Below are 21,744 nucleotides of genomic sequence, written 5' to 3'. Positions count from 1 at the left end.
TTATAGAATATTATTAATCATGCAGACAGAAGTTTTTTAAAATTAAAATTAATCAAATCATATTTACTTTCAATAATATTTTAAGGTAGATTAAATAATCTAATAATTTTATCAATTTTAAAAATTTATTATTAAAACTAAATATAAAAATTAAATTAATAATTTTACATTAGAAAACTAAATTTTATATAAAAATATTTTTTTAAATTAATATTTTATTTTTAATTTTTTTTAAAATCCATTATCGGTCTCAAGTTCGAATGAAAAAAAAGGTTAAAAAAATTTAAAAATTAAAAAACATTATTAAAAGCCTAAACTCTTTTTAGCCTAAACCTCGTGGAACGTTGAAACAGTCCTATTCATAATTCATCATTTTTATAGACCCTACACAAATACTTATCATTTGAACTTTCCCACTTTATCTTACTCCCAACGACAGTGGGGCGCATGGTGGTTCCATATTTTTTTTTCAAAACAATTTGTATAATTCGGATATAAGAGTGTGCAAGGATCCTACCCGGTTCGACTATTGGTTAACGAATATTACACAATGCCAATTTCGGATTCGGGTTTTAAGTGAATGAAATGGATTCGAACGGATAATAGTGGCCGCCGCTTGACCTGGGACTGCCATTGGATCATGTTGGCCGCCGCGGCCTGCTTCCCGTCCTCCCACTCCTCGACAGCACTCGTCGGCGGCCGCCGGCCCTCGCTTCCACTCTCCGTCGCCAGTTTTCGCTGGGCGTCCAGCCGCCGTCCTCGCCTCTCTTGCTCCGTCTCCACGTCTTATACCAAAGTGCTTTCTCTGCTTCCATTTCTGCTGAAATTAATGGACTTGCTTCAGGTGCCCTTAATTTGATTTTTCTGTCCCACGCCGCAGTTCCAGAGGCCCTACACCACGGTGCTAATTGTCCCTACGGGAGTTGGCGCATCTATCGGAGGCTTCGCCGGCGACGCCTTGCCGGTTGCGCGAACCCTCGCCACCGTTGCCGACTGCGTCATCTCTCATCCTAATGTACTGCTAATTATCTTTTTTTTTTTCGCTTCCTTATAATCCTTCCCTATAGAATCTTGATATTTCGATTAGAAATGTTGTTTCTTGTAATATTCTCTCAGTGTTTTCCTTTGAGATTTATGAGTTTTGATGTCATTGTTTTGTTCAACCATCCATTCACTAGAATTAGAGTTCTTCAAGAAGCTGAAATGTTGACATTATAGGTTCTGAATGCTGCAATGCTCTATTGGCCGATGCCAAATGTGCTTTATGTTGAGGGGTATGCGCTTGATAGGTTTGCCGAAGGGTTATGGGCCTTACAACCAGTTCATCAAAATAAGGTATGCCTTTTGGCCACGTAATTGAGCAATCAATTTTGATCATCTATGACATGCAAGAATGAATGAAGCTGTGACCACACTTTAGTTGTCAATTGACACAAGGACTAGATAAACTTGCCACATTCAAAGAGGTAACCCCTTCTTCGTATATTGTAGAGAAGATGTATTTTTCCCCAAGAGAATGAAAATGAATCAAAATCAATGGGCAATAAGAAACCATCAATGACTCAAAATTAGTCAAAGTTTATGTAGATGGTACTTAGAAATAAGATAGTGTCAAAGAGATATTTGATAAAAAAAAGCATGTAATATTTTTATCTTAATTTCATTTTGCGTTGTAGTCAAATGGCTCATAAACCTTTCCATTTGGTATGAAGATAGGTTTGATATTCGATGCTGGAATGGAGGAGGAACTTCGAATTCGCCATTTGCAGGTTGCAGATGCTGCTAGAGCTTCACTAGGCTTGCCTCTAATGGAATACATAGTAACAGATTCTCCTTTAGAGGTGTGCATAATAGGGTGTGTTTATTTGCTTATCAAGTTTGAGGTTATATGAAGTCAAATAAATTATCTGGTTTCAGCTACATATACATTGTCTGATGATGGTTTCTAGTATCTTATGTCCTTTGCTTCTCTCTTTTAAGTGATTATGTGATGACAAAGCAGTTGAGACTCTAGGGTAAACGGAAGAATATATCCAAAATTCTAATGCTAACCAATGATTGTCTCCACTTTGAGTACAAAAGGATTACTTTTGATGAAGAAAGTTAGAAGGAGCTGACATGTAAAGATATGTTCCTGGAAAATTTTCGAGGTGATTATATAAATATATTAATGTTGGCGTAATTATTTAGCTATGACTTTCACAAAAACAAAAAAACAAAAAAACTTGAGCATTTCAGATTAGCTCGAGTCATTGGCATCTACCTGAGCATAATTTGTGCATTTGAATCCCCACTTTCTTTATCCTGAAATTGTGGCTTGTGAGATTATCATGTTATAAACTACGGGAGCATAATAGATGCTCTGGCCAAATTCCTACGGGAAGTCCAATCTTTTGAGTATAATCTCTTTCATTATATATTCAAGAATCTTCAACATAATATAAAGAACAAAAGACTGATGAATGTTTATAACCTCTTATTCATAGGTTGAAAAATGGATTGATCCCTTCTGTGGGAAATCAACAGGAAGGATTCAACATCCTGATTCACTGTTAAGCGCTGTTCATACTCTTGTTAGCAAGTCACTAGTAAATGCAGTTGCAGTAGTTGGACGTTTCCCAGATGATGATGAAGGAACAGAGGATTACCGACAAGGGAAGGTAATTTTTTTTGTCTAGTCATTTGGCATAGATGATTGATTACATATTTGCTTTGGCATATAGTCTCAAACTAGTTACAACATTACAACACCTTTTTTCCTGTAAATAAAATTTTTCATTTTTTCTTTTGGATTCTTTAGTCATATTGAGGTGTTTGTAGTGCTGGGATATAGTGCCATATAGAACTCAATAATGTGATTGATCTTGTCTAAAAACTGAGACAATTGGAGGAACCGGTGAGGAGGGCAGAAATGACAGGGATGTTGACGGAGGAAAGTGTTATGGTCCCGAGGATCGAGTCACAGGTTGAGATCTGGATCCATACTTGGTCATGCAACACGTAAGGGGAAAAGAAAGGGGGAAAGACTCATCCTAGACAGATTCCAAGTTGAAGTTACTCAAGTTTTCTTCCCTTTTTTATTGATAATAGCACTCCTTATATAAGGAGTCAATTACATGGACTATTTAAGGAAAAAAGGAAAGATCAATCCCTAAAGGAAATAAGGAATAAAAATTAGAAGGGTCCTTTATTTATTTCTACTTATATCAGTAGCAAATTTGGGCAATAGCATAATTTGGACAGTTGCTAATTAGGTAGTAGCAGATTTATTCCAGTAGCTAATTAGGTAGTAGCAGATTTATTCCAAACTGACAATTTAGGTTGTAGCAAATTTATTCCAGTAGCTAATAAGGTAGTAGCATATTTATTCCAAACTGACAATTTGCTTCCGATTATAGTGGCGTCCAACAAAGGTATCCACATCACCACTCCCCTCTTCGATGTTGAGCTTGTCCTCAAGCTCGAAAGCTAGGTATACGGAGGTCGGAGAGGAACTTCCCAGTCGGTTCCCAAGTAGCATCTTCAATGGAGGAACCCGCCTAATGCACTAAGTACTCCTGTGTCCCCCTATTGAGACGGCTACGCAGAATTGCATGGGGAACGAGTAAAGCTTGGCTCTCACACATGTGAGGTAAAGTCCTCGCATTATTCGGTGGGGAGCCCTTATATGGCTTGAGCAACGAGATGTTAAAAACACCATGGATGCGGCTATCTAGCGGTAAATCAAGTTTGTAAGTAACAGACCCAATGCGTGCCGCCACCTGAAATGGGTTGAAATATTTGGGAAATAACTTTTGGTGATGTTGGCGAGCCGCCGAGAGTTGGCGATACAGCTGTATGCGCAGCTAGACCCAACCCCCATTGCAAAGCTCAATTCACGGTGAGAGGAGTCAAAAGCCAATTTAGTCCGCTACTGGGATTGCAATAAATGCGTCCTCGCCACCTAAAGCACCTCTTCCCTCTCCATCAAGGCACGATCCACTGCAACAATACGAGTAGAGCCTCTGGAATAAGATAGGAGACGAGGGGGCTCATTTCCATACACTAGCTGAAATGGTGTAGCCCCCAATGTGATATGAAAGGATGTGTTATAGAAATACTCGGCCCATGGAAGCCATTCAAGCCATTTTTGCGGTTGATCCCCAACAAGGAAGCACATATACATTTTAATGGTGCGATTAACCACCTTCATTTGGCCATCAGAGTGTGGGTGATAGGCTGAAGAGAAAGCTAGCTTGGTTCCACAAAGTCGGAACAATTCCTACCTGAAAGAGCTAAGGAAAACCTTGTCACGATCAGAGACAATAGTTTAGGCATTCCGTGGAGGCGGAATATCTCAGTAAAGAAGATCACAACTACTGAGACCGCTGTATACGGATGGGCTAGGGGAATGAAATGAGCATACTTGGATCAATGGTCCACTATTAAGAACAAGACGGATTTACTCTTCACCTTCAGAAGACCCTCAATAAAGTCCATGGAGATATCTGACCATACTTGTTTGGGGATGGAAAGAGGTTGAAGTAGACCTGCTGGTTGTAAGTTCTGAAATTTGTTGGCTGATAGGTAATACATTGTCGCACAAAAGTCAAGATATCCCACTTCATACTTGACCAATAAAAGTTGGCACAAAGGCGGTGTAATGCCTTCTGTATCCCCTCATGCCCAGCCTCGTGAAAAACCACAAGCACTCTAAAAAGCAACGGAGATTTGTCGGGAAGGAACACCCACCCCTTGTAGAAGATTAAGCCATCCTGATCTTCCCACTTGGGCCCCTCCTCTCCGCATTGAACTCGACCTGGTAACCCGGACAACTCCGAATTAGAGTTCACTTCGCTTCGTATCTTTTTGAAGATTTCTGCACAAGGAATAGAATGAGCCATTATAATAGGTTCCTCGTGACAGCGGGAGAGGGCGTCGCAGACACGATTCAAGCGGCCTACCTTAAATTCTACCCGGAAGTCGAAGCCCATTAGCTTGCTAATCCAATGTTGTTGGGGTGATGTGGTGATCCGCTGCTTTAGCAAGTACTTCAAACTGCAATTGTCTGTTTATATCAAAAAGTGGCGACTCCACAGGTATGGCCTCTAGTGGATAACAGCTTTGGCAGACCAATGAGTTCTCGTTCATATGCTGCTAATTTGAGATGATGCTCTGCTAATTTTCGGTTGAAAAAGCAATGAGGTGCCCTTGTTGTTGAAGAACTGCTCCAAATCCACTTCCTGAAGCATCACACTCCACTGCAAACTCTTCAGAAAAATTAGGCAAACTAAGCACCGATGCTTCTGATAGAGACTTCTTTAATTGCTCAAATTTCTCTTCAACCTCTTGGGACTATTAGAATGCATTCTTCCTAAGAAGACTCGTGAGAGGGGTTTGAATTTGCTTGTACGCCTAGATGAATTTGCGGTAGTAGCCTGTTAGTTCGAGAAATCCCCTGAGAGCTTTGCAAGTTTGAGGTCTGGGCCACTCTTCAATAGCCTGGATTTTGCAACGATCCACCTCGACCCCTCGGGAATGGATAACATGACCCAAGTAGGATACCTGGGACTGACCAAAGGAACACTTGGATTTTTTTAGAAATAAAAAATGTCAGCCTTTAACAATTCAAGGACAAGCCGGCAATGCTCCAAGTGAGTATCTTTCGTGGGGTTGTAGTTTAAGATGTCATCAAAGAAAACGAAAACGAACTTACGGAGATGGGGTTGGAAGACTTCATTCATCTGTGCTTGAAAGGTTGACGGGGGGTTGGTGAGGCCGAAGGCATGACCAGGAGCTTAAAGTGACCATGGTGGGTACGGAAGGCTATCTTCTCGATATCCTTGAGGTCCATCTGGATCGAGTGGTATCCGGAGCGCAAGTCCAGTTTGGTGAAGTACTGTGCCCCATGGTGCTCGTCAAGTAATTCTTCCTCTATTGGAATGGGAAACTTGTCTTTAATCGTCCGGTTGTTGAGCTCACGATAGTCAATACAGAAACGCCATGAGCCATCATGTTTTTTTTTACCAAGAAGATTGATGAAGAAAAAGGCGACTTGCTTGGGAGGATGATACCTTGGGTGAGCATCTGGGCACATTGTCGTTCGATCTCATCCTTCTGTAGCTGCGGGTAGCGGTAAGGGCGGACCACCACGGGGGCGGATCTTGGCAAGAGTGTGATACGGTGATCACAGTTCGGGGTGGAGGGAGGCCTGCAAGTTCTTGAAACAAGTCATCGTGATCCTCAAGTAATGGCTCCAGTTTGTTTCCCATAAATTCCTCGTTGCGTATCATGGTTGTACATGGTGTTGATTTCAACGGGCGACCACGCTAGAGGACCTCCTTGTCCTCTAGAACAAACTTCATCATTAGGGAACGAAAGTCCCATATAATAGGGCCTAGGGTGCGTAGCCATTTAACTCCCAAAATCATGTCAAACCCTTCCAACGGAAGCATGTAGAGATCAACAAAGAATGTATCTTTGCCCACCTATAAGGGTACAAACTTGTAGAGGCCTTAGCTTGGCACGCGCTCTTCGTTGGCAACGCATACCTTCAGGCCAGGTTGCGTCTGAATCTCCATGTTTAGGCCCGGTACTAGCCCTTTACGCATGAAGTTGTGTGTGCTTCCTGAATCCACGAGGGCCGAGGCAGGTATCCCGTGGGATGCGACCAACAGCTGCATTGTTTGTGAGTTTCTAATGCCACTAATAGCATGGAGGGAAATTTCTGGGCTCGTCTCCCCCTCTTCCTCACATTCACTGTCATCATCTGACACTTTAATTCAAAACAGGCGCTTACACTTGTGACTCGTGGAGTAGGACTTGTCACAGTTAAAACAAAGACCCTTAGCTCTTTGTTCTGCTATCTCGGTGCGGGATAGACATTTGAAGAATAATGTAGGTGGAGTCCCTTTGTTGCTGCCCCCCATGGTCTTGGTCTTCGCTACAAGAGGGCCTCCACTACTAGGGTTGAGCTTGGCTATAATTCTGCCCGTATTTGTACGTTGTGGGTGCCCGCCTTAATGGAAGTACTACTTCCGTTCTAATGCCCTCGCCATATTTATTGCAATGCCTAGGTTTCTGGGCTTCCGTAGCTTGATGTCGATACGAAGATCTTCAACTAGCCATGCTGTGAACAAGTCAACCTGTCGGGGTTAGAGGCTCAACATTCGGGCGAGGAGGGACTGAAACTACCGCTAGTAGTCTTCTATAGAGCCTGTCTACTTCAGATTTGCTAGCTCTCCCAGAGAGTTGTTGCTCAGAGGCGGGCTAAAGCGGATATGACAATGGTCTCTGAATTGCTTCCAAGTCATCTCTAGCTCTTCTTGCTCTACTTGATCAAACTAAAGTTGGGCTTCCCCTACAAAGTGGAAGGCAGCAAGGCCAACCTTGTCGGCCTCTGTGGTCCTTTGGTTGGTAAAGAATTCTTCGCACCTTTTAACCTCGCTCAGTGGATCCCCTTCTCTAGAATAGGTGGGGGAACTCCATCTTCGAGTATCGTGGCGCCATGGTGCCACTGGTTGGCAGTTCAGGTATGATCTCCAAGGTTCTAGAAGGGCTATACTCCGTGCTGGTAGGGCAGTGGGCAAAGGTCGTCGTCTAGCATCTTGAACGGTAAGGGATATCTCTGCCATCTACTGCTCTAGTCCTCGCTAGCAGGAGGTGATCTTTCCATGAAAACTTGTTGATTTGAGGTCAATTTCTCCATGAAGGCATCGAGTTTGGATGCGATCAGATCCGTGTCGCCCACGATCAACTCTGATATCAAGTTGTTATGGTCCCAAGTGTTGGATCGAGTCACAGGTCGAGATCCGGATCTGTACTTGGCCATGCAACATGTAAGGAGAAAAGGGATGGGGAAAGACTCGTCCTAGACAGAGTCCAAGTTACTTAAATTTTCCTTTCTTCTTTATTGATAATAACACTCTTTATATAAGTCAATTACATGGACTATTCAAGGGAAAAAGGAAAAACAAATTCCTAAAGGAAACAAGGAATAAAAAATAGAAGGGTCCTTTATTTATTTCTACTTATAGTAGCAAATTTGGGCAGGAGCTAATTATGCACTAGTAGATTTATTCGAGTAGCTAATTAGATAGTAACAGATTTATTCCAAACTGGAAATTTAGGCAATAGCAGATTTATTCTAGTAGCTAATAAGGTAATAACAGATTTATTCCAAACTAACAATTTGCTTCCAATTATAGTGGCATCTAACAAAGGCGTCCACATCAGAAAGACTTCGAGTCGGGCGCTACGGACTTACGCACACCACAAACAAAGCCAACGGAAACGTTAGAGTGAGAACCAGGGAGGGGATCCCTAGCATAGATACTCCGACACTCAAGTCAAAGCAGTAGCCGAGCGAAAATGGAGAAGAAGATGAACAGTAAAACCGTAAATGTGGATGCATACGCATATATGCGCGGATGTTTCTGTGTGTAACCTGGCCAATGGAAAAATCCCTCTTTTTATACTGCCTCTCATAACTTCCGTATTAATGAGGCGGCAGAGAATGTTTGGTGTTAGAGTATGTCGGGTGGTGGAGGATGTGCGATAGCCTCCCTATGGCTGGAAGAAGGTTCTGTTGCATGTATACGTCAGAATGGTGGAATATTTTTTGATGAGTAGCTGTTATTCTCTAATAGGTCGTTGCGATTCTCTGACAATGTTTTCTCCTAGGAGTTCGACCAACTTTGGGGCTCACCGACTGTATGCTAAGAATCTTGTATTGGAGAAGTGAGGAGCTGAACCTCGTAGGTTCGACCAGTTCTTGGGTCAATCGGCTGTACGCTGAGAACCTTATATTGGAGAAGTGGGGAGGTGGGCCTTGCAGGTTCGACCAGTCGATAGATTGGGAGCTCTATCTCTACAAAGTGAGGAGCTGAGTCCTGTAGATTTGACCGACTTTTAGCTGATCTACTATATGCTGAGAACCTTGTTTAGAGAAGTGGGAAAAAGGTCCGACCGACTCTGTGGCCGCCTGGGTTTATGCTGAAAGCCTTGCTCATGAGGAATGGGAAGCTAAGCCTTGTAGGTCCGACTGGTTCTGTGGCCGCTCGAGTTTATATTGGAAGCCCTGCTCATGAGGAGTGGAGAGTTGAGCCCCATAGGTTCGGCTAACTCTATGATTGCCCGAGTTTATGCTAGGAGTCCTGCTTCTGAGAGGTGGTTCATTCGGATGTGCACATCTTACTTTGACTACCATCTTACCTTGACTTTAACTGCTACATCATCTTGACCCAGCATTACCCTTGGGGCCGCTACATCATCTTGACCCAACATTACCCTTGGGGCCACTCACGACACGTTGTATTACAAGCCTCCCCTTCAAGTGTAGTCAAAAGAGGCGTGAGTCCTACTAACTAGAGAGCCTATTATAGGTTGAATTGCTCCCAACCATAAAGTCAGACGGTTAGGTTTGCCGCATAACATTAAGCGAGTAGCGGGATACTGAGCGAGTAGCGAAAACGATGTCAAGTGGGTGACGAAAATGGAGAATGTTGAGCGGGCGGCGATTTATAAATGTCAATCGGGCGATGATTTATGAGTGTCGAATAGGCGGCGATTTGTTGATGAGTGTCGATTGGTTGGGGATATGAGTGTACCGAGCGGGCGACAGTTGATGATGAGTGTCGATCGATTGGGAGCCCTGCCCATGTAAATGGGTACTGAGAGTCATGCTCAAGCATAAATGCTGGGAGTCATGCCCAAGTGAGTTGATGTGGGGGCCATGCCCAAGTGAATAAGCATTGGGAGCAATGTTGTCAAAATCGCGAGTCGGAACGTAGAATCGCACGATTCTACGCATTTTTGGTGGCCTTCCGCGTTGCGTGCCCAGGCGGAAGCGGAATCGGGTGGAATCGTGCAGAATCGCGTGGAAGCGTAGCGGAAATCGTAGACTCGTAAGAGTCCAGCGATTCTACGCGAAATGCCCGCTGATTTTCCAAGACCGGAAGGTCGATCGCAGCGATCGATCAAACACGGGTCCAAGAAACCCTAACTTTCCTAAGTCGCATCGCGAGCCATCGTCGCCGCAACTGCTGTGCTTCGTTCTTCTTCAGCAACCATCGTCTCCTTCACGTACGCGCCTGTCTCCTCCTCCCTGTGCGTCCGGTGTGCGTCGACCGACACTGTGACTGACTTCGATTAAAGGTACGCCACCATCCGCCTCTGTCCCTTCTCCATCTATCTCATCTGTGGGTCTCTGTTCTTTACTTCTTTGGCCGTCTCTGTCCCGTCTGCATCTCTGAAGGCTGTTGGCCACGTCTGTGGTTCGCGAGCTGCTGTTGCAGAGTTGCAGTGTCGTTGGTGAAGCTGAAGCTGCGTGGTGGTGTTCTTGTTCTTCTTTAATTTCACAAAAATGAGTAGAGAAGCTAGTGTTGGTGGGTCTGGTGAAGCAAGCTCCAATAGTGGTGCAGCCACTCCAAGCGTAGCTTCCACAACTAGTGGAACTTCAGATTCCAAAAGATTGGCAGTGAATGCTCCTGGAAATAGATCTGATCCAGGTTGGAAACATGGAATTGCAGTTGATGAAAATCCAAAGAAAGTGCAATGCAAATACTGTCAAAAGGTGATAAATGGAGGGATTTATAGACTCAAGCATCATTTGGCAGGAACACAAAAGGATGTTGGAGCATGCAAGGCTGTTAGTGATGATGTAAGGAAGGAAATGTGGAAAATTGTATCCTCATTGCAAGAAAATTTAATAAAGAGGGCAAAGGAGATTGAAGGAAGATCAAGTGATTCAAGTCCTCTTGGCCAATATGAAGATGAGGAGGTGGAGGGTGCAAAAAGACAAAGGCGAGAAATTGCAAAGAATCCTGCTGATCTATTCAAGAAAAGGGGTGTGAGTAGTCAAACTACCATCAATGGCATTTTCAAGAAGAATTTGAGGGAGGAAGCTTGCCAAGGGATTGCCTCTTTTTTCTACAATAATGCTATACCTTTTCATGTGGCAAAAAGTGATGAATTCAAGAAGATGCTAGACTTGGTTGCAAGACATGGTATTGGCTTTAAGCCTCCATCCTACCATGAGATTAGAGTCAAGTATTTGAAACAACAAGTTGATTGCACCAAAGAAGTTATAGAGCAGCACAAAGCATTTTGGAAGAAAATGGGATGCACAATTATGACTGATGGGTGGACAGATAAGAGGAGGAGGACTATATTAAACTTCTTGGTTAATAGTCCTATGGGAACCATTTTTTTGAAATCAATTGATGCATCTGATATATCTAAAACAGCTGACAAGATTTTCAAGTTGATGGATGAAATTGTTGAAGAAGTTGGTGAAGAGAATGTAGTGCAAATTGTCACAGACAATGCAGCAAACTACAAAGCAGCCGGGGAGATGTTGATGGGGAAGAGAAAGAGGCTATATTGGACGCCTTATGCAGCTCATTGCATTGATTTAATGTTGGAGGATTTTGAAAAAAAGATACCAATACATAAAGAGACAATTGCACGAGGTAAAAAGATCACAACTTACATCTATTCAAGGACTGCGCTTATTTCTCTATTGCATCATTTTACCAAAGAAAAGGATTTGATTAGACCAGCCACTACCCGTTTTGCCACATCTTACTTGACTTTGGGTTGCTTGAATGACAATAAGGGAGCATTGATTAGAATGTTTACATCCAAAGAATGGAAATCTAGTCAATTTGCAAAGACTAAAGATGGAAAGGTTATTGAAAATGTGGTAATGGATAAGGACTTCTGGAAAAGCATTATTACATGCTTGAGGAGTGCTTATCCTTTGATCAAAGTCCTTCGTTTGGTAGACTCAGATGAGAAGCCTGCCATGGGGTTCATTTATGAGGAAATGGACAGGGCCAAAGAAAAGATACAAGCTGCCTTTAATGGTATTAAGAAAAGGTAACTTAATTTATTACTAATTATTAAATACTCGTATAAATTTATAATTTCTTGGAAACTAATTCAAATTTTTTCTCACTCTTTAGTTACTTGCCTCTATGGGAAATTATAGATGCAAGATGGGATAATCAACTACATCGGCCTTTGCATGCTGCAGGCTATTACCTTAACCCTCAATTTCATTACAATCCTAATTTTAAAGCTGACTTTGAAGTGAAAAGAGGAATATATGATTGTCTACAAAGGATGGTTGAAAGTATGGAAGAAGTAAAGAAGATTGATGCTCAACTGGAAGACTTCAAATATCGAAAGAAATTCTTTGGTAGTGCAGTAGCCACTTGTGGAATTGAAACCAAAACTCCAGCACAATGGTGGGAATCATATGGTTATGAACATCCTGAGTTGCAAAAGTTTGCTATTCGTGTTTTGAGCTTGACATGCAGCTCATCTGGCTGTGAGAGGAATTGGAGTGCATTTGAGATGGTATTGCATTTCATTCTTGAATGAAATTACCTAGTTGTATGTGATTATATGAGTATGTGTTAATTGATTTTGTTATTATTTAGGTCCACACTAAGAGAAGAAATCGTTTGAAGGTAAAAACGATGAATGATGTAGTCTTTGTGATGACATTCAAAATTAGCCAAGAAGAAGGAATTGAGGAAAGTCAATGACTATAGCATTGATGACCTAGCTTCTGATGATGATTGGATTGTGGATGATAGTGAAAATTTAGATTTGGATGCTTCAAATGAAGATTTGGTTCCAGTTGAAGAAGGAACTGGTAGTGGAGCACCTCATGATGATTTGGAGCTGCCTATTTATGATGATGATGAAGTTGAAGAAGGTGGAGATGCCATAGAGGATGCTGGAGATGAAGAACACATGGAGGATGATTATGAATTCATGAATTTATGAAGCTTAGAACTTGACTATTATTTTTCATGTTGTAGACTTATATGTTATCTAAAATTTGTGACTTATGACTTATTTTATGTGTGGATTGTAGAAGACCTTATAAATGTTTAGTTTAATCAAATGTTTAATGTGTTTTTGAGGTTATTAATCTTATCTATGTTATTTTCTATGAGTATATATATGTTTATATATAATTTTACATTTTGGTTGAAACTTACGATTCGTGTTACGATACTACGAGTTTACGATTCTACAACTCCCTTCCGTTTCAACGTAGAATCTCGATTTTGACAACCTTGATTGGGAGTCATGCCCAAGTGAGTTAATGTGGGTCATGCCCAAGTGAATAATTGGCGGTTGGGACGCCTGGGACATATACGCGAGGACAAGCTCGCTTATAACTTAGTCGGGCAGTTCGAGAGTCTGGGATAGGCGCGAGGACATATACTTATAACTCAGTCGGGCGGTACGAGAATCTGGGATATAGGTACGAGGGCAGACTCGCTTATAACTCGACCGGGCAGCGCGAGAGTCTGGGACATAAGCGCGAGGGTAGACTCGCTTATAACTTGGTCGGACAACGCGAGAGAGTTTGGGACAGGGGCGAGGGTATGCGCGCTTATAACTTGTTCGAGTGGCATGAGAGTCTAGGGTATGACCTCAACGATTGGAGGCACGACGTTAGAGGCATGGTGTGTGACCCAGATGCCTTGGAGAGCGGAGGCACGGTACATGACTTAGATGCCTTGGAGAGCGAAGACACGGTGTATGACCTAGATACCTTAGAGAGCGGAGGCATGGTTTATGATCCAGACGTCTTGGAGAGTAGACTCCCTGCTTTGCTAAAAATAAAGATATATTTTGAATTTTAAAATATAAAATTTCAATTTAGACTTATCTGTCGAGCTGGCTTGAGCGGATAAACTCAAGTTGTTAAGCAGGGATGGATGAGCCGCTTATGGCCAGGATGCCGGTGGGGGCTACCAAGTGGACGACAGATTTGAAATTTATCCCAAATGGGGATGCCGAAAGGATTGTTGAATGAAATTGCTGCAATTTAAAACTCTTGCAACTGGAGTTGTCAATCGGATTGAAATTTTGGCCCTTTTGGATTCCCGATTGGATGCCTATTTTGAACTTTTGCTGATCGGACTTAACTTGCCCATTGGACATTGTCCATTCTGATTTTTGCCATCCAACTTCTACTTGGACATGCCCATCAGATTTTATGTGAAGATGTTGCTCGGATATTTGGTTTGAGCGTCAGCTAGACTCTTCTCACTATGTTTTTAAAGGAGGTCCTCAAGAGGGGAGCGAGGATTATCCTTTATTTGTTTCTCCTGACTCTGCCATTCGACGGAGCCTTTTGGCATACTGATTGCATTCACTGGTAGCATGATGATGAGATTGATGGTAGTCACAAAAAAGTTCAAGCAGTGACTGATCTAGTGCAACAATCAATCCTGGGGCGTCTTCCACTTCCCACACTGCTCTCTCTTCCCGGATCGGCGGAAGATTCGGGTGAGGGTCTTTTGGGTGTTCTGGAGGTGGTGGTTTCCGATCGGCTTGGCCGATCGGAGTTGAGACAATCACCTCCTTCCGAGTGATCTGTGTTTTCTCCACATTAATGTATGTGACCGTTTTCCCCAACAGGTCGTCAAAGTCCTTTGCGGGCTTTGTGACGAGAGCTCGGAAGAACCTCCTTCTAAAAGGCCTTAGAAGAAGGCGCTTATTAATATTTCAGTAGTGACGAACGAAACATCTAGCGCCACTTAGTTGAATCGCTTGATGTATGCTCGCAGGGATTTCGTGGCCCCTTACTTGAGCAAGACTTAGGCTGGTCCTTTGATACCTCCTGCTGTAGGCAAAGTGATGCAGGAAGGGTTTGCAAAAATCTTGGAAGTGGCAAATGGACTCGACAGGAAGCAGGTTGAACCACCTTTGTGCTGAGCCAAAGAGAGCTGTAAGGAACACTCGGAACTTAACGTCATCCGTGTATTGATGAAGGATGGGAGCATTCTCAAATTTGAGTAGATGATCTTTTGGATCGGTCGCTCCTCTGTATTCTTCGATTGCATTCTCCGATCGTCAAAGGTCGGAAGTGGCTCGGTTCTCTGTCCTCCAAAATTTCTTGAAAGAATTACATGCTTATCTGCTCGGGAGAACCACTAGGGGCTTGAGCCTTTCCCTTTCGCGGCTCCCGAGTGGGTGCATCCCCAGAAGATGATCCTTGGAGCCTTTTCGCTCGACCTGTATCTTCGAATGACGTGCGAAATAATGTCCAGTGATACACAACTGGGGATGGGGGCATGGGTGGAAGGTTGATTGACTATACAGGTGCTTGCATGAATCCAGTCGGGGGAGGTGGAATAGGTTGGAACCCAATCGGGCCTTCCACTCGAGCTCCTCGCTCGGTGTGAGGGTCTGTCTTTAACGCAGTTGGGTTGTTCTACAAAGGACATTCGACTGCTGCTTCTTGTTGTTATACCAATCTTCGCGCTCGGGCAGCTATTAACAGCTCCAAGTCTTCTTGTGACAAAGTAACAGTCGTGAGTCATTCAATCTCTTTCATCTTTGCGTTTCAGATTCATGCGAAGTTCCCACAAACGGTACTAAATTTGATCCTGTTTGAAAACTGTGATAGATGGAGAAGCCGGTGACGAGGGCAGAAATGGCAAGGATGTTGACGGAGGAAAGACTTCGAGCTGGGCGTTGCGGACTTATGCACAGTAACGACCCACCTTCTTTACTACTCTCTAAGATGACCGTTACTTAACTATTAACTCTACTCACTAGTGACAATTTCCGGCAGCATCTCCCCTGTACCGGTGACAATATAAGCATATATACACAAGCAAAATAACACCATCCACGCAGTTTAATAAATCAGATCATGCAAGTAATGAATAGCGGAAACATAATGACATACAACTTCTTATTCCAAAATTTTCTTATCAACCTAAATAAAAAATTAATCTAAACAAATTCTTAAACTAAGTCCCAAGGCTTTTATAGTCTAGGCATCACACATCCATCCGCACCTCCTTGTCGCCTTCCTTGACTATAGCTTTTCCTTTCTTTTATCTACAGTAAGAGGAAATGCAATCTATAAGCAAAATTGCTTAGTAAATGCTATCTAACTCACAAAATCTCGATATGCATGTACATATATCTATAACATAAACTAACTGAATGTTTACTGAAAACTACTCATGCTCATCTAATAGTAAAGGAATCATAACAAACTGAAATGCTAAACATGTAAAGCTGCTCATGCTCACCTACTAGCAAATAACAGTAAGCTAATCTAAATAACATGCTAGTATAAAAAAAATCTAAACTTGCTGATTTTAAAACAAAGTGAAACTTATTTCATTTGTTCTAAACTTATTCTTTTATTTCACTTGTTTAAAACTTATTCTTTTATTTCACTTGTTTAAAACTTATACTTTAATACTTCAAAATAATAATCAACTTCTCTTGGGCTCAGGCGTAGTACCATCTTATGCGCGTTCCCTAATAGGTTGGGGTAGCGAGCCACCAATCCTAAAAGAGCAGACCTTGATCTACCAGGGCCAAGACCTTAGAATTGGACACCTAGATTTGTTTAACGACAACCTTGGAAGTCGGGTACTAGCCTCTTCAAAGTAAAATATCTTATTATCTTAATTATTTCTTCTTTAAATGTCTTGGTATTTTAACAAGCACCTTGTGTGCCAAAATCCTAAAGTCTTGACTTTGGGATCTATTTAAGGCCTTGGCCTTTTTCTTTCTTTTCTTTATCTTGCTTATACTTGTTAATACCTCTATTAAAAAGATGTCTCATACAAAACTGCACTAAAATACTTATTAACTCTGCACTGAAATGCTTAACAGAATTGCATGGAAATACTTAATAAAACTGTACTAAAATGCTTATTGAAACTGCACTAAAACTAAATCTGCATACAAGCTTAATCAAATCTGCCTACAAACTTAATCAAAATTCTTATTATCTTAATTATTTCTTCTTTAAATGCCTTGGCATTTTAACAAGCACCTTGTGTGACAAAATCCCTAAAGTCTTGACTTTGGGATCTACTTAAGGCCTTGACCTTTTTCTTTCTTTTTTTTATCTTGTTTATACTTGTTAATACCTCTATTAAAAAGATGTCTCATACAAAACTGCACTAAAATACTTATTAACTCTGCACTGAAATGCTTAACATAATTGCATGGAAATATTTAATAAAACTGTACTGAAATACTTATTGAAACTGCACTAAAACTAGATCTGCATACAAGCTTAATCAAATCTGCCTACAAACTTAATCAAAATTCTGCACTATAAGCTTAATCAAAATTCTGCACTATAAGCTTAATCAAATCTGCACTACAAGTTCCACCAAAAATCTGCACTATAAGCTCTAAAGAAATCTGCTCTAAAGAAATCTGCATTTTAAGCTCTTAAGAAATCTGCACCATATTACTTAACAAAAATCTGCACTGCTAAACAAATTCAGAATCTGCACTATAATTTCTAAAGCAAATCAAACTCCACATAACCGAATTAATCATGCTTCATAAGTCCTAAAAGAAGTGGTCTAATAAGCACAAAACAAATCTGTACAGCAAACTCTAATACGATTTAAACTTCACAGAAATCTCCAAAGCAACTAAACTGTACAACAAACTCTAATACAATTTAGACTTCACAGAATTCTTCCAAGGCAACTAAACTGTACAGCAAATCTAAACAACCATTCATGTTCTTCTTTGAACTCACGGCAGTAACTTAACATTTCTTCCGAATCTAAACAAATCTGCATTAAGTTTTATAACAGCAAGTATCAAATAGAACAAGCCGAAACCTCTACTAATCCCCCTGTCCAGTACCCCGGCAAGGAAACCATTGCAACTAGTAAAGGGTTTGCTACTGGAAAACAAAACAAATACCATTCCTCATGCTCAGATTTAAAAGAAATTCTGGAATTGAAAACTACACTACACAACCAATGGATCAAAGCTGAAATCCGAACACTTCCAAAACCAGCTATCCATGCTATCTCAAAACACAAACCGAGATTTGCAAGGCTCAACGTGAGCCAACTGTGCACAATAAGGCAGTAACAATTAAGAATCTAAATATGAGATGCAAATCATAAGAGCTGAGGAGTCTAATCTACATGTTTAACCCGTTCAATCCCTTCTCATCTTCTTAAAAACTCATGGCAGCAACACAAAATCCCCAAATCTTTACAGCATGTTTCAAAATTGAAGGATACCACGAATCCAAAACCGAAAGGCCATATATAGACCAAGACTAAAAAAAATGTCTAATATGATATACTAATTGTAGAGGTGGAAGGATTCGATTTACATGCCCAAACCAAACAATTCATCCCCTTTCTTCCTTTGAGATTCACGGCAGAAATTCTAAAAGAATCCTCCTTACAAACATGCTTCGAGAATCATGAAGAAGAAGCTAACATGAATCCGAAGCTACTCTACTGCAGGTGAGGAAGCGCTTACCTTGCGTTCTTGGACTCACTACCGAAGGAGAAAAGGGTTTCTAGGGTTCGGATAACTCGAGTTTTCCGGCTTCTTCTTGCGCCTACAGCTACTCCTCGGCGAGAGGATCTTGGGAAGGCAAAGAGCTCTCGGATTGGACTCCTGATCGGTCACCGGAGACAAGACCTAGCCGCGGCTCTGTTTTCCGCCCGAGCTCCGTTGTCGCGAGTGAGAGACAAAAGGGGAGAAGGGTTTTCGATCACGGGAGAAATCAAGCCCTAAGTTCCTCCCTTTATAACTCAGGTATTTCTGTTAACTTCTTAAATAATTTTACTACCTTTTCTAAACAGAACTGCCCGCTTGGGCACTTGGTCAGCCGGATTCGCTTAAGGTTCGGGTCGGGTCGGGTCGGGTCGCAGGTCGCGAGTTCGAATCTCAGCCAAACCCTTTTTATACCTATTTATTTCCTATTTATTAACTACTGCTTAAATAAATTTTGCTCCTTCTTTAATCAGCAACGCCCGCTTGGGCACTTGGTTAGCCGAGACAACTTAAGGCTCTGCTTAACCGGAGGTCTCCGGTTCGAACCTCGGCTTAATTTCTTTATTTTTTTTGCCACTTGTTTCTTTTGGTAAAAGTACCTAACGAACTCCGAAAATTGCATAAAAATACTCTAAAAATTTCTAAAAATCTCTAGAATATTTATAAAGCATATCTAAATATTTTTAAGTGCTATTAGGACTCGGAATGAGGAAATTTGGGTCGTTACATGCACATCACAGATAGAGCCAACGAGAATGTTAGAGCGAGAACCCGAGAGGGGGTCCTTGGCGTATACACTCCGACGCTTAAATCAGAACAGTAGCCGAGCGAAAATGGAGAAGAACATGAATAGTAGAATCATAAATATGGATGCGTAGGTGCGTATGCCCGGATGTTTTTGCGTGTAAAAACGTACCTACTAACAGAGAGGACCCCTTTTTATACTGCCTCATAACCCCCGCATTAATGAGGCGACAGAAAATGTCTAGTGTCAAAGTATGTCATGTGGTGGAGGATATACGGTAATCTCCCTATGGTCGGAAGAAGGTTTCGTTGCATGTATTATGTTAGAATGGTAGAATATTTTCTGATGAGTAGCTGTTATTCTCTGACAGGTTGTTGCGATTCTCTGACAATGTTATCTCCTAGAAGGAGTTCGACCACCTCTGGGGCCGACCGGCTATATGTTGAGAACCTTGTATTGGAGAAGTGGGAAGCTGGGTCCTGTAGGTTCGACCGACTCTTGGGCCGATCGGCTATATGCTGAGAACCTTGTGTTAGAAAAGTGGTGAGGTGGGCCTGTAGATCTTGCCAACCATTGGGCCAACTGACTATAGACTGAGAGCTCTGCCTTTGCGAAGTGGGGAGTTGAGCCCCGTAGGTCCATAGGTCCGGTTGGCTCTGTGGCCGCCCGGGTTTATATTGGACGCCCTGCTCATGAGAGGTGGTTCGTTCGGATACACGCACCCTAACTTTGACTACCATCTCATCTTGAATCTTGACCCAACATTACCCATGGGACCACTCATAACATGCCACTCATAACATGTCATATCAATGATATTAGCTATGTAGCCAATCCAAAATAACCAGGACTCATTCCTTCTGCGGTTATGATGTGTGTTTCGTATTGCATTATCATGTCTATTATTAGCATTGAAAGGCAAACCGATGGTGAAATAAAATTGCAGAAAAAATTCACTTCTGTTCAACTCTTGGTTCTTATATACTCGATCCAACAGTGTTTTATACATACAAATTGTTCACATTCCAAAATTGACATGATCTATGTATGCCATTGAAGGGAGTAGATACATTGGCAGGAGTGGAAGCAATTATCAGTCATCTTGTTGTGAAAGAATTTCAGATACCTTGTGCTCATGCACCTGCATTATTGCCTGATTCTCTAAGTTATTCAGTGTCCCCAAGATCTGCTGCTGAAGAGGTAAAATAATTGCGGAGTATAGGATGGCAAATGTATAAATGTTAATTAGTGAATTTGCTTTAATAACATTATGAATTTCTTTCATTATAGTGGATTTCACGGACTTGCTTATCTCTTTCCTTCTTTCAGAATAGTTCAATTATATACGTTTAGTAAGAATTAAAAAAATGTAGAGGTGAGAGGAATATATCTGTGGTGATCTCACTGATTCACAATTATTCTCTCTATATTTACATATATATTTTTAAAATTTATCAATCATTTTATTCTTCACAGTATGTAGAGAAATAGTGGAAATTTTATCTATCTTTTAACAGAATTTAGTGGCACATTTCTAAACTTTTCAATGAAGATATTAGAGCTAACAGATTGTGAGCAAGTTAAGTTCATTGCATATCCAATTTTGGCTGCTATTTAGGATATGTAATCAAATGAAATTTGCGAAACTTTGGCGAATTTTGCCTTTCGCATACTTGGAGCCTAGTTTCCAAGAATTTGTCTGGATTGGTAGAGCAGCATCCAGAAGATGGTTTTTCGATTATGCTGTTTTTTGTATTTTACTTTAAGAATACCCTAGTTGAGTATGTTTGCATTTTTTATTCGCTAGTATGTTTTCTTAGTCTCTTATTACGCAACAGATTGGTTATACCTTCCTGCCATGTGTGCTTGCTGGATTAAGTGCTGCTCCCCAGTATGTTTCAAGGGCAAACGGATCACCCGGGGATGGTTGCATACTCGCTGGAGATGTTGATAGTGTAATTCTTCCTGCAGATGCCTGTGCAGGAGATGCTGTTCTTGCGTTCGCAAATTCGAAAAATCCCAAGGTACATATAATGTCAAAGAAGTCTTCTAGTTTCATCGTCAGCTTTGTTAATTATATTATCTAATTGTTAAATAGACACCGATTGATTTTCAAATATGCATGCAGCCTCTGATAATCACAGTTCAGGAGAATGAAACAGTGCTCGATGATACACCTGATAAGTTTGGCATCAAAGCAGTTATTATTGCCTCCCATCTCTCATTTTGCATTTCTTGTTATTGCACCTGCATTTTACAATGATTCGATCTTACAGATGAAAGTCCATAACTATTGGGAAGCTATAGGTGTGGTTGCAGCTCACAAGGCAGGTATAAATCCAGAAGCCCTGCGAAGAGGAGGAATCGATAACATCAAATGCCATTGGCCACCCTCTTCCCCTGTTACTTCTAGAGTACCTTCCTCCTCCGTACTTGTTGATCGAGCTTGTTCATCGTAGAATCAATTGCACTTTGCACCTCCAGAGTGGTATGAGACTCTCCTTTTGTAAACCAACAAGCATCATTTAACCTACTTTTGACTAATTCTTATTGTAGTTTGGTCATATTTTTTTTAAGTTTGAGGTCGAAGTGAATCTGATTTAGCCACTGCCCCACTGACTCCGGGTGGGCCGCACTGATCCCCCACGTGTCTTCACGTAATCACGATGACAAAGCTAGTCCAAGCATCA

The 21,744-nt window shown here is 41.5% G+C and overlaps 2 protein-coding genes across 4 annotated transcripts; both read left to right on the top strand.

Moving 5' to 3' along the window:
* Positions 1-620: 620 nt before the first annotated feature.
* On the top strand, positions 621-21,598 carry LOC122033478 (uncharacterized lipoprotein syc1174_c-like). Of its 2 annotated transcripts, XM_042592507.1 has the most exons (9): positions 621-796; positions 881-1,015; positions 1,219-1,335; positions 1,713-1,841; positions 2,487-2,660; positions 20,114-20,254; positions 20,893-21,078; positions 21,183-21,254; positions 21,331-21,598. In XM_042592507.1, exons 1-9 carry the CDS (start codon positions 641-643, stop codon positions 21,511-21,513), a joined length of 1,293 nt encoding a protein of 430 aa, XP_042448441.1. In that variant the 5' UTR covers positions 621-640; the 3' UTR covers positions 21,514-21,598. The 2 variants fall into 2 exon arrangements, with proteins under 2 accessions (XP_042448441.1, XP_042448442.1); XM_042592508.1 differs by lacking the exon at positions 20,114-20,254.
* On the top strand, positions 9,487-13,064 carry LOC122033477. Of its 2 annotated transcripts, XM_042592506.1 has the most exons (4): positions 9,487-10,134; positions 10,235-11,859; positions 11,946-12,342; positions 12,426-13,064. In XM_042592506.1, exons 2-4 carry the CDS (start codon positions 10,343-10,345, stop codon positions 12,531-12,533), a joined length of 2,022 nt encoding a protein of 673 aa, XP_042448440.1. In that variant the 5' UTR covers positions 9,487-10,134; positions 10,235-10,342; the 3' UTR covers positions 12,534-13,064. The 2 variants fall into 2 exon arrangements, with proteins under 2 accessions (XP_042448440.1, XP_042448438.1); XM_042592504.1 differs by lacking the exon at positions 9,487-10,134 and having other exon boundaries at positions 10,161-11,859.
* Positions 21,599-21,744: the final 146 nt, after the last annotated feature.

Source organism: Zingiber officinale, chromosome 11B, assembly GCF_018446385.1.
Source record: "Zingiber officinale cultivar Zhangliang chromosome 11B, Zo_v1.1, whole genome shotgun sequence".
Lineage (NCBI taxonomy): Eukaryota > Viridiplantae > Streptophyta > Magnoliopsida > Zingiberales > Zingiberaceae > Zingiber > Zingiber officinale.
This window is presented reverse-complemented; position numbering and strand designations above follow the sequence as displayed.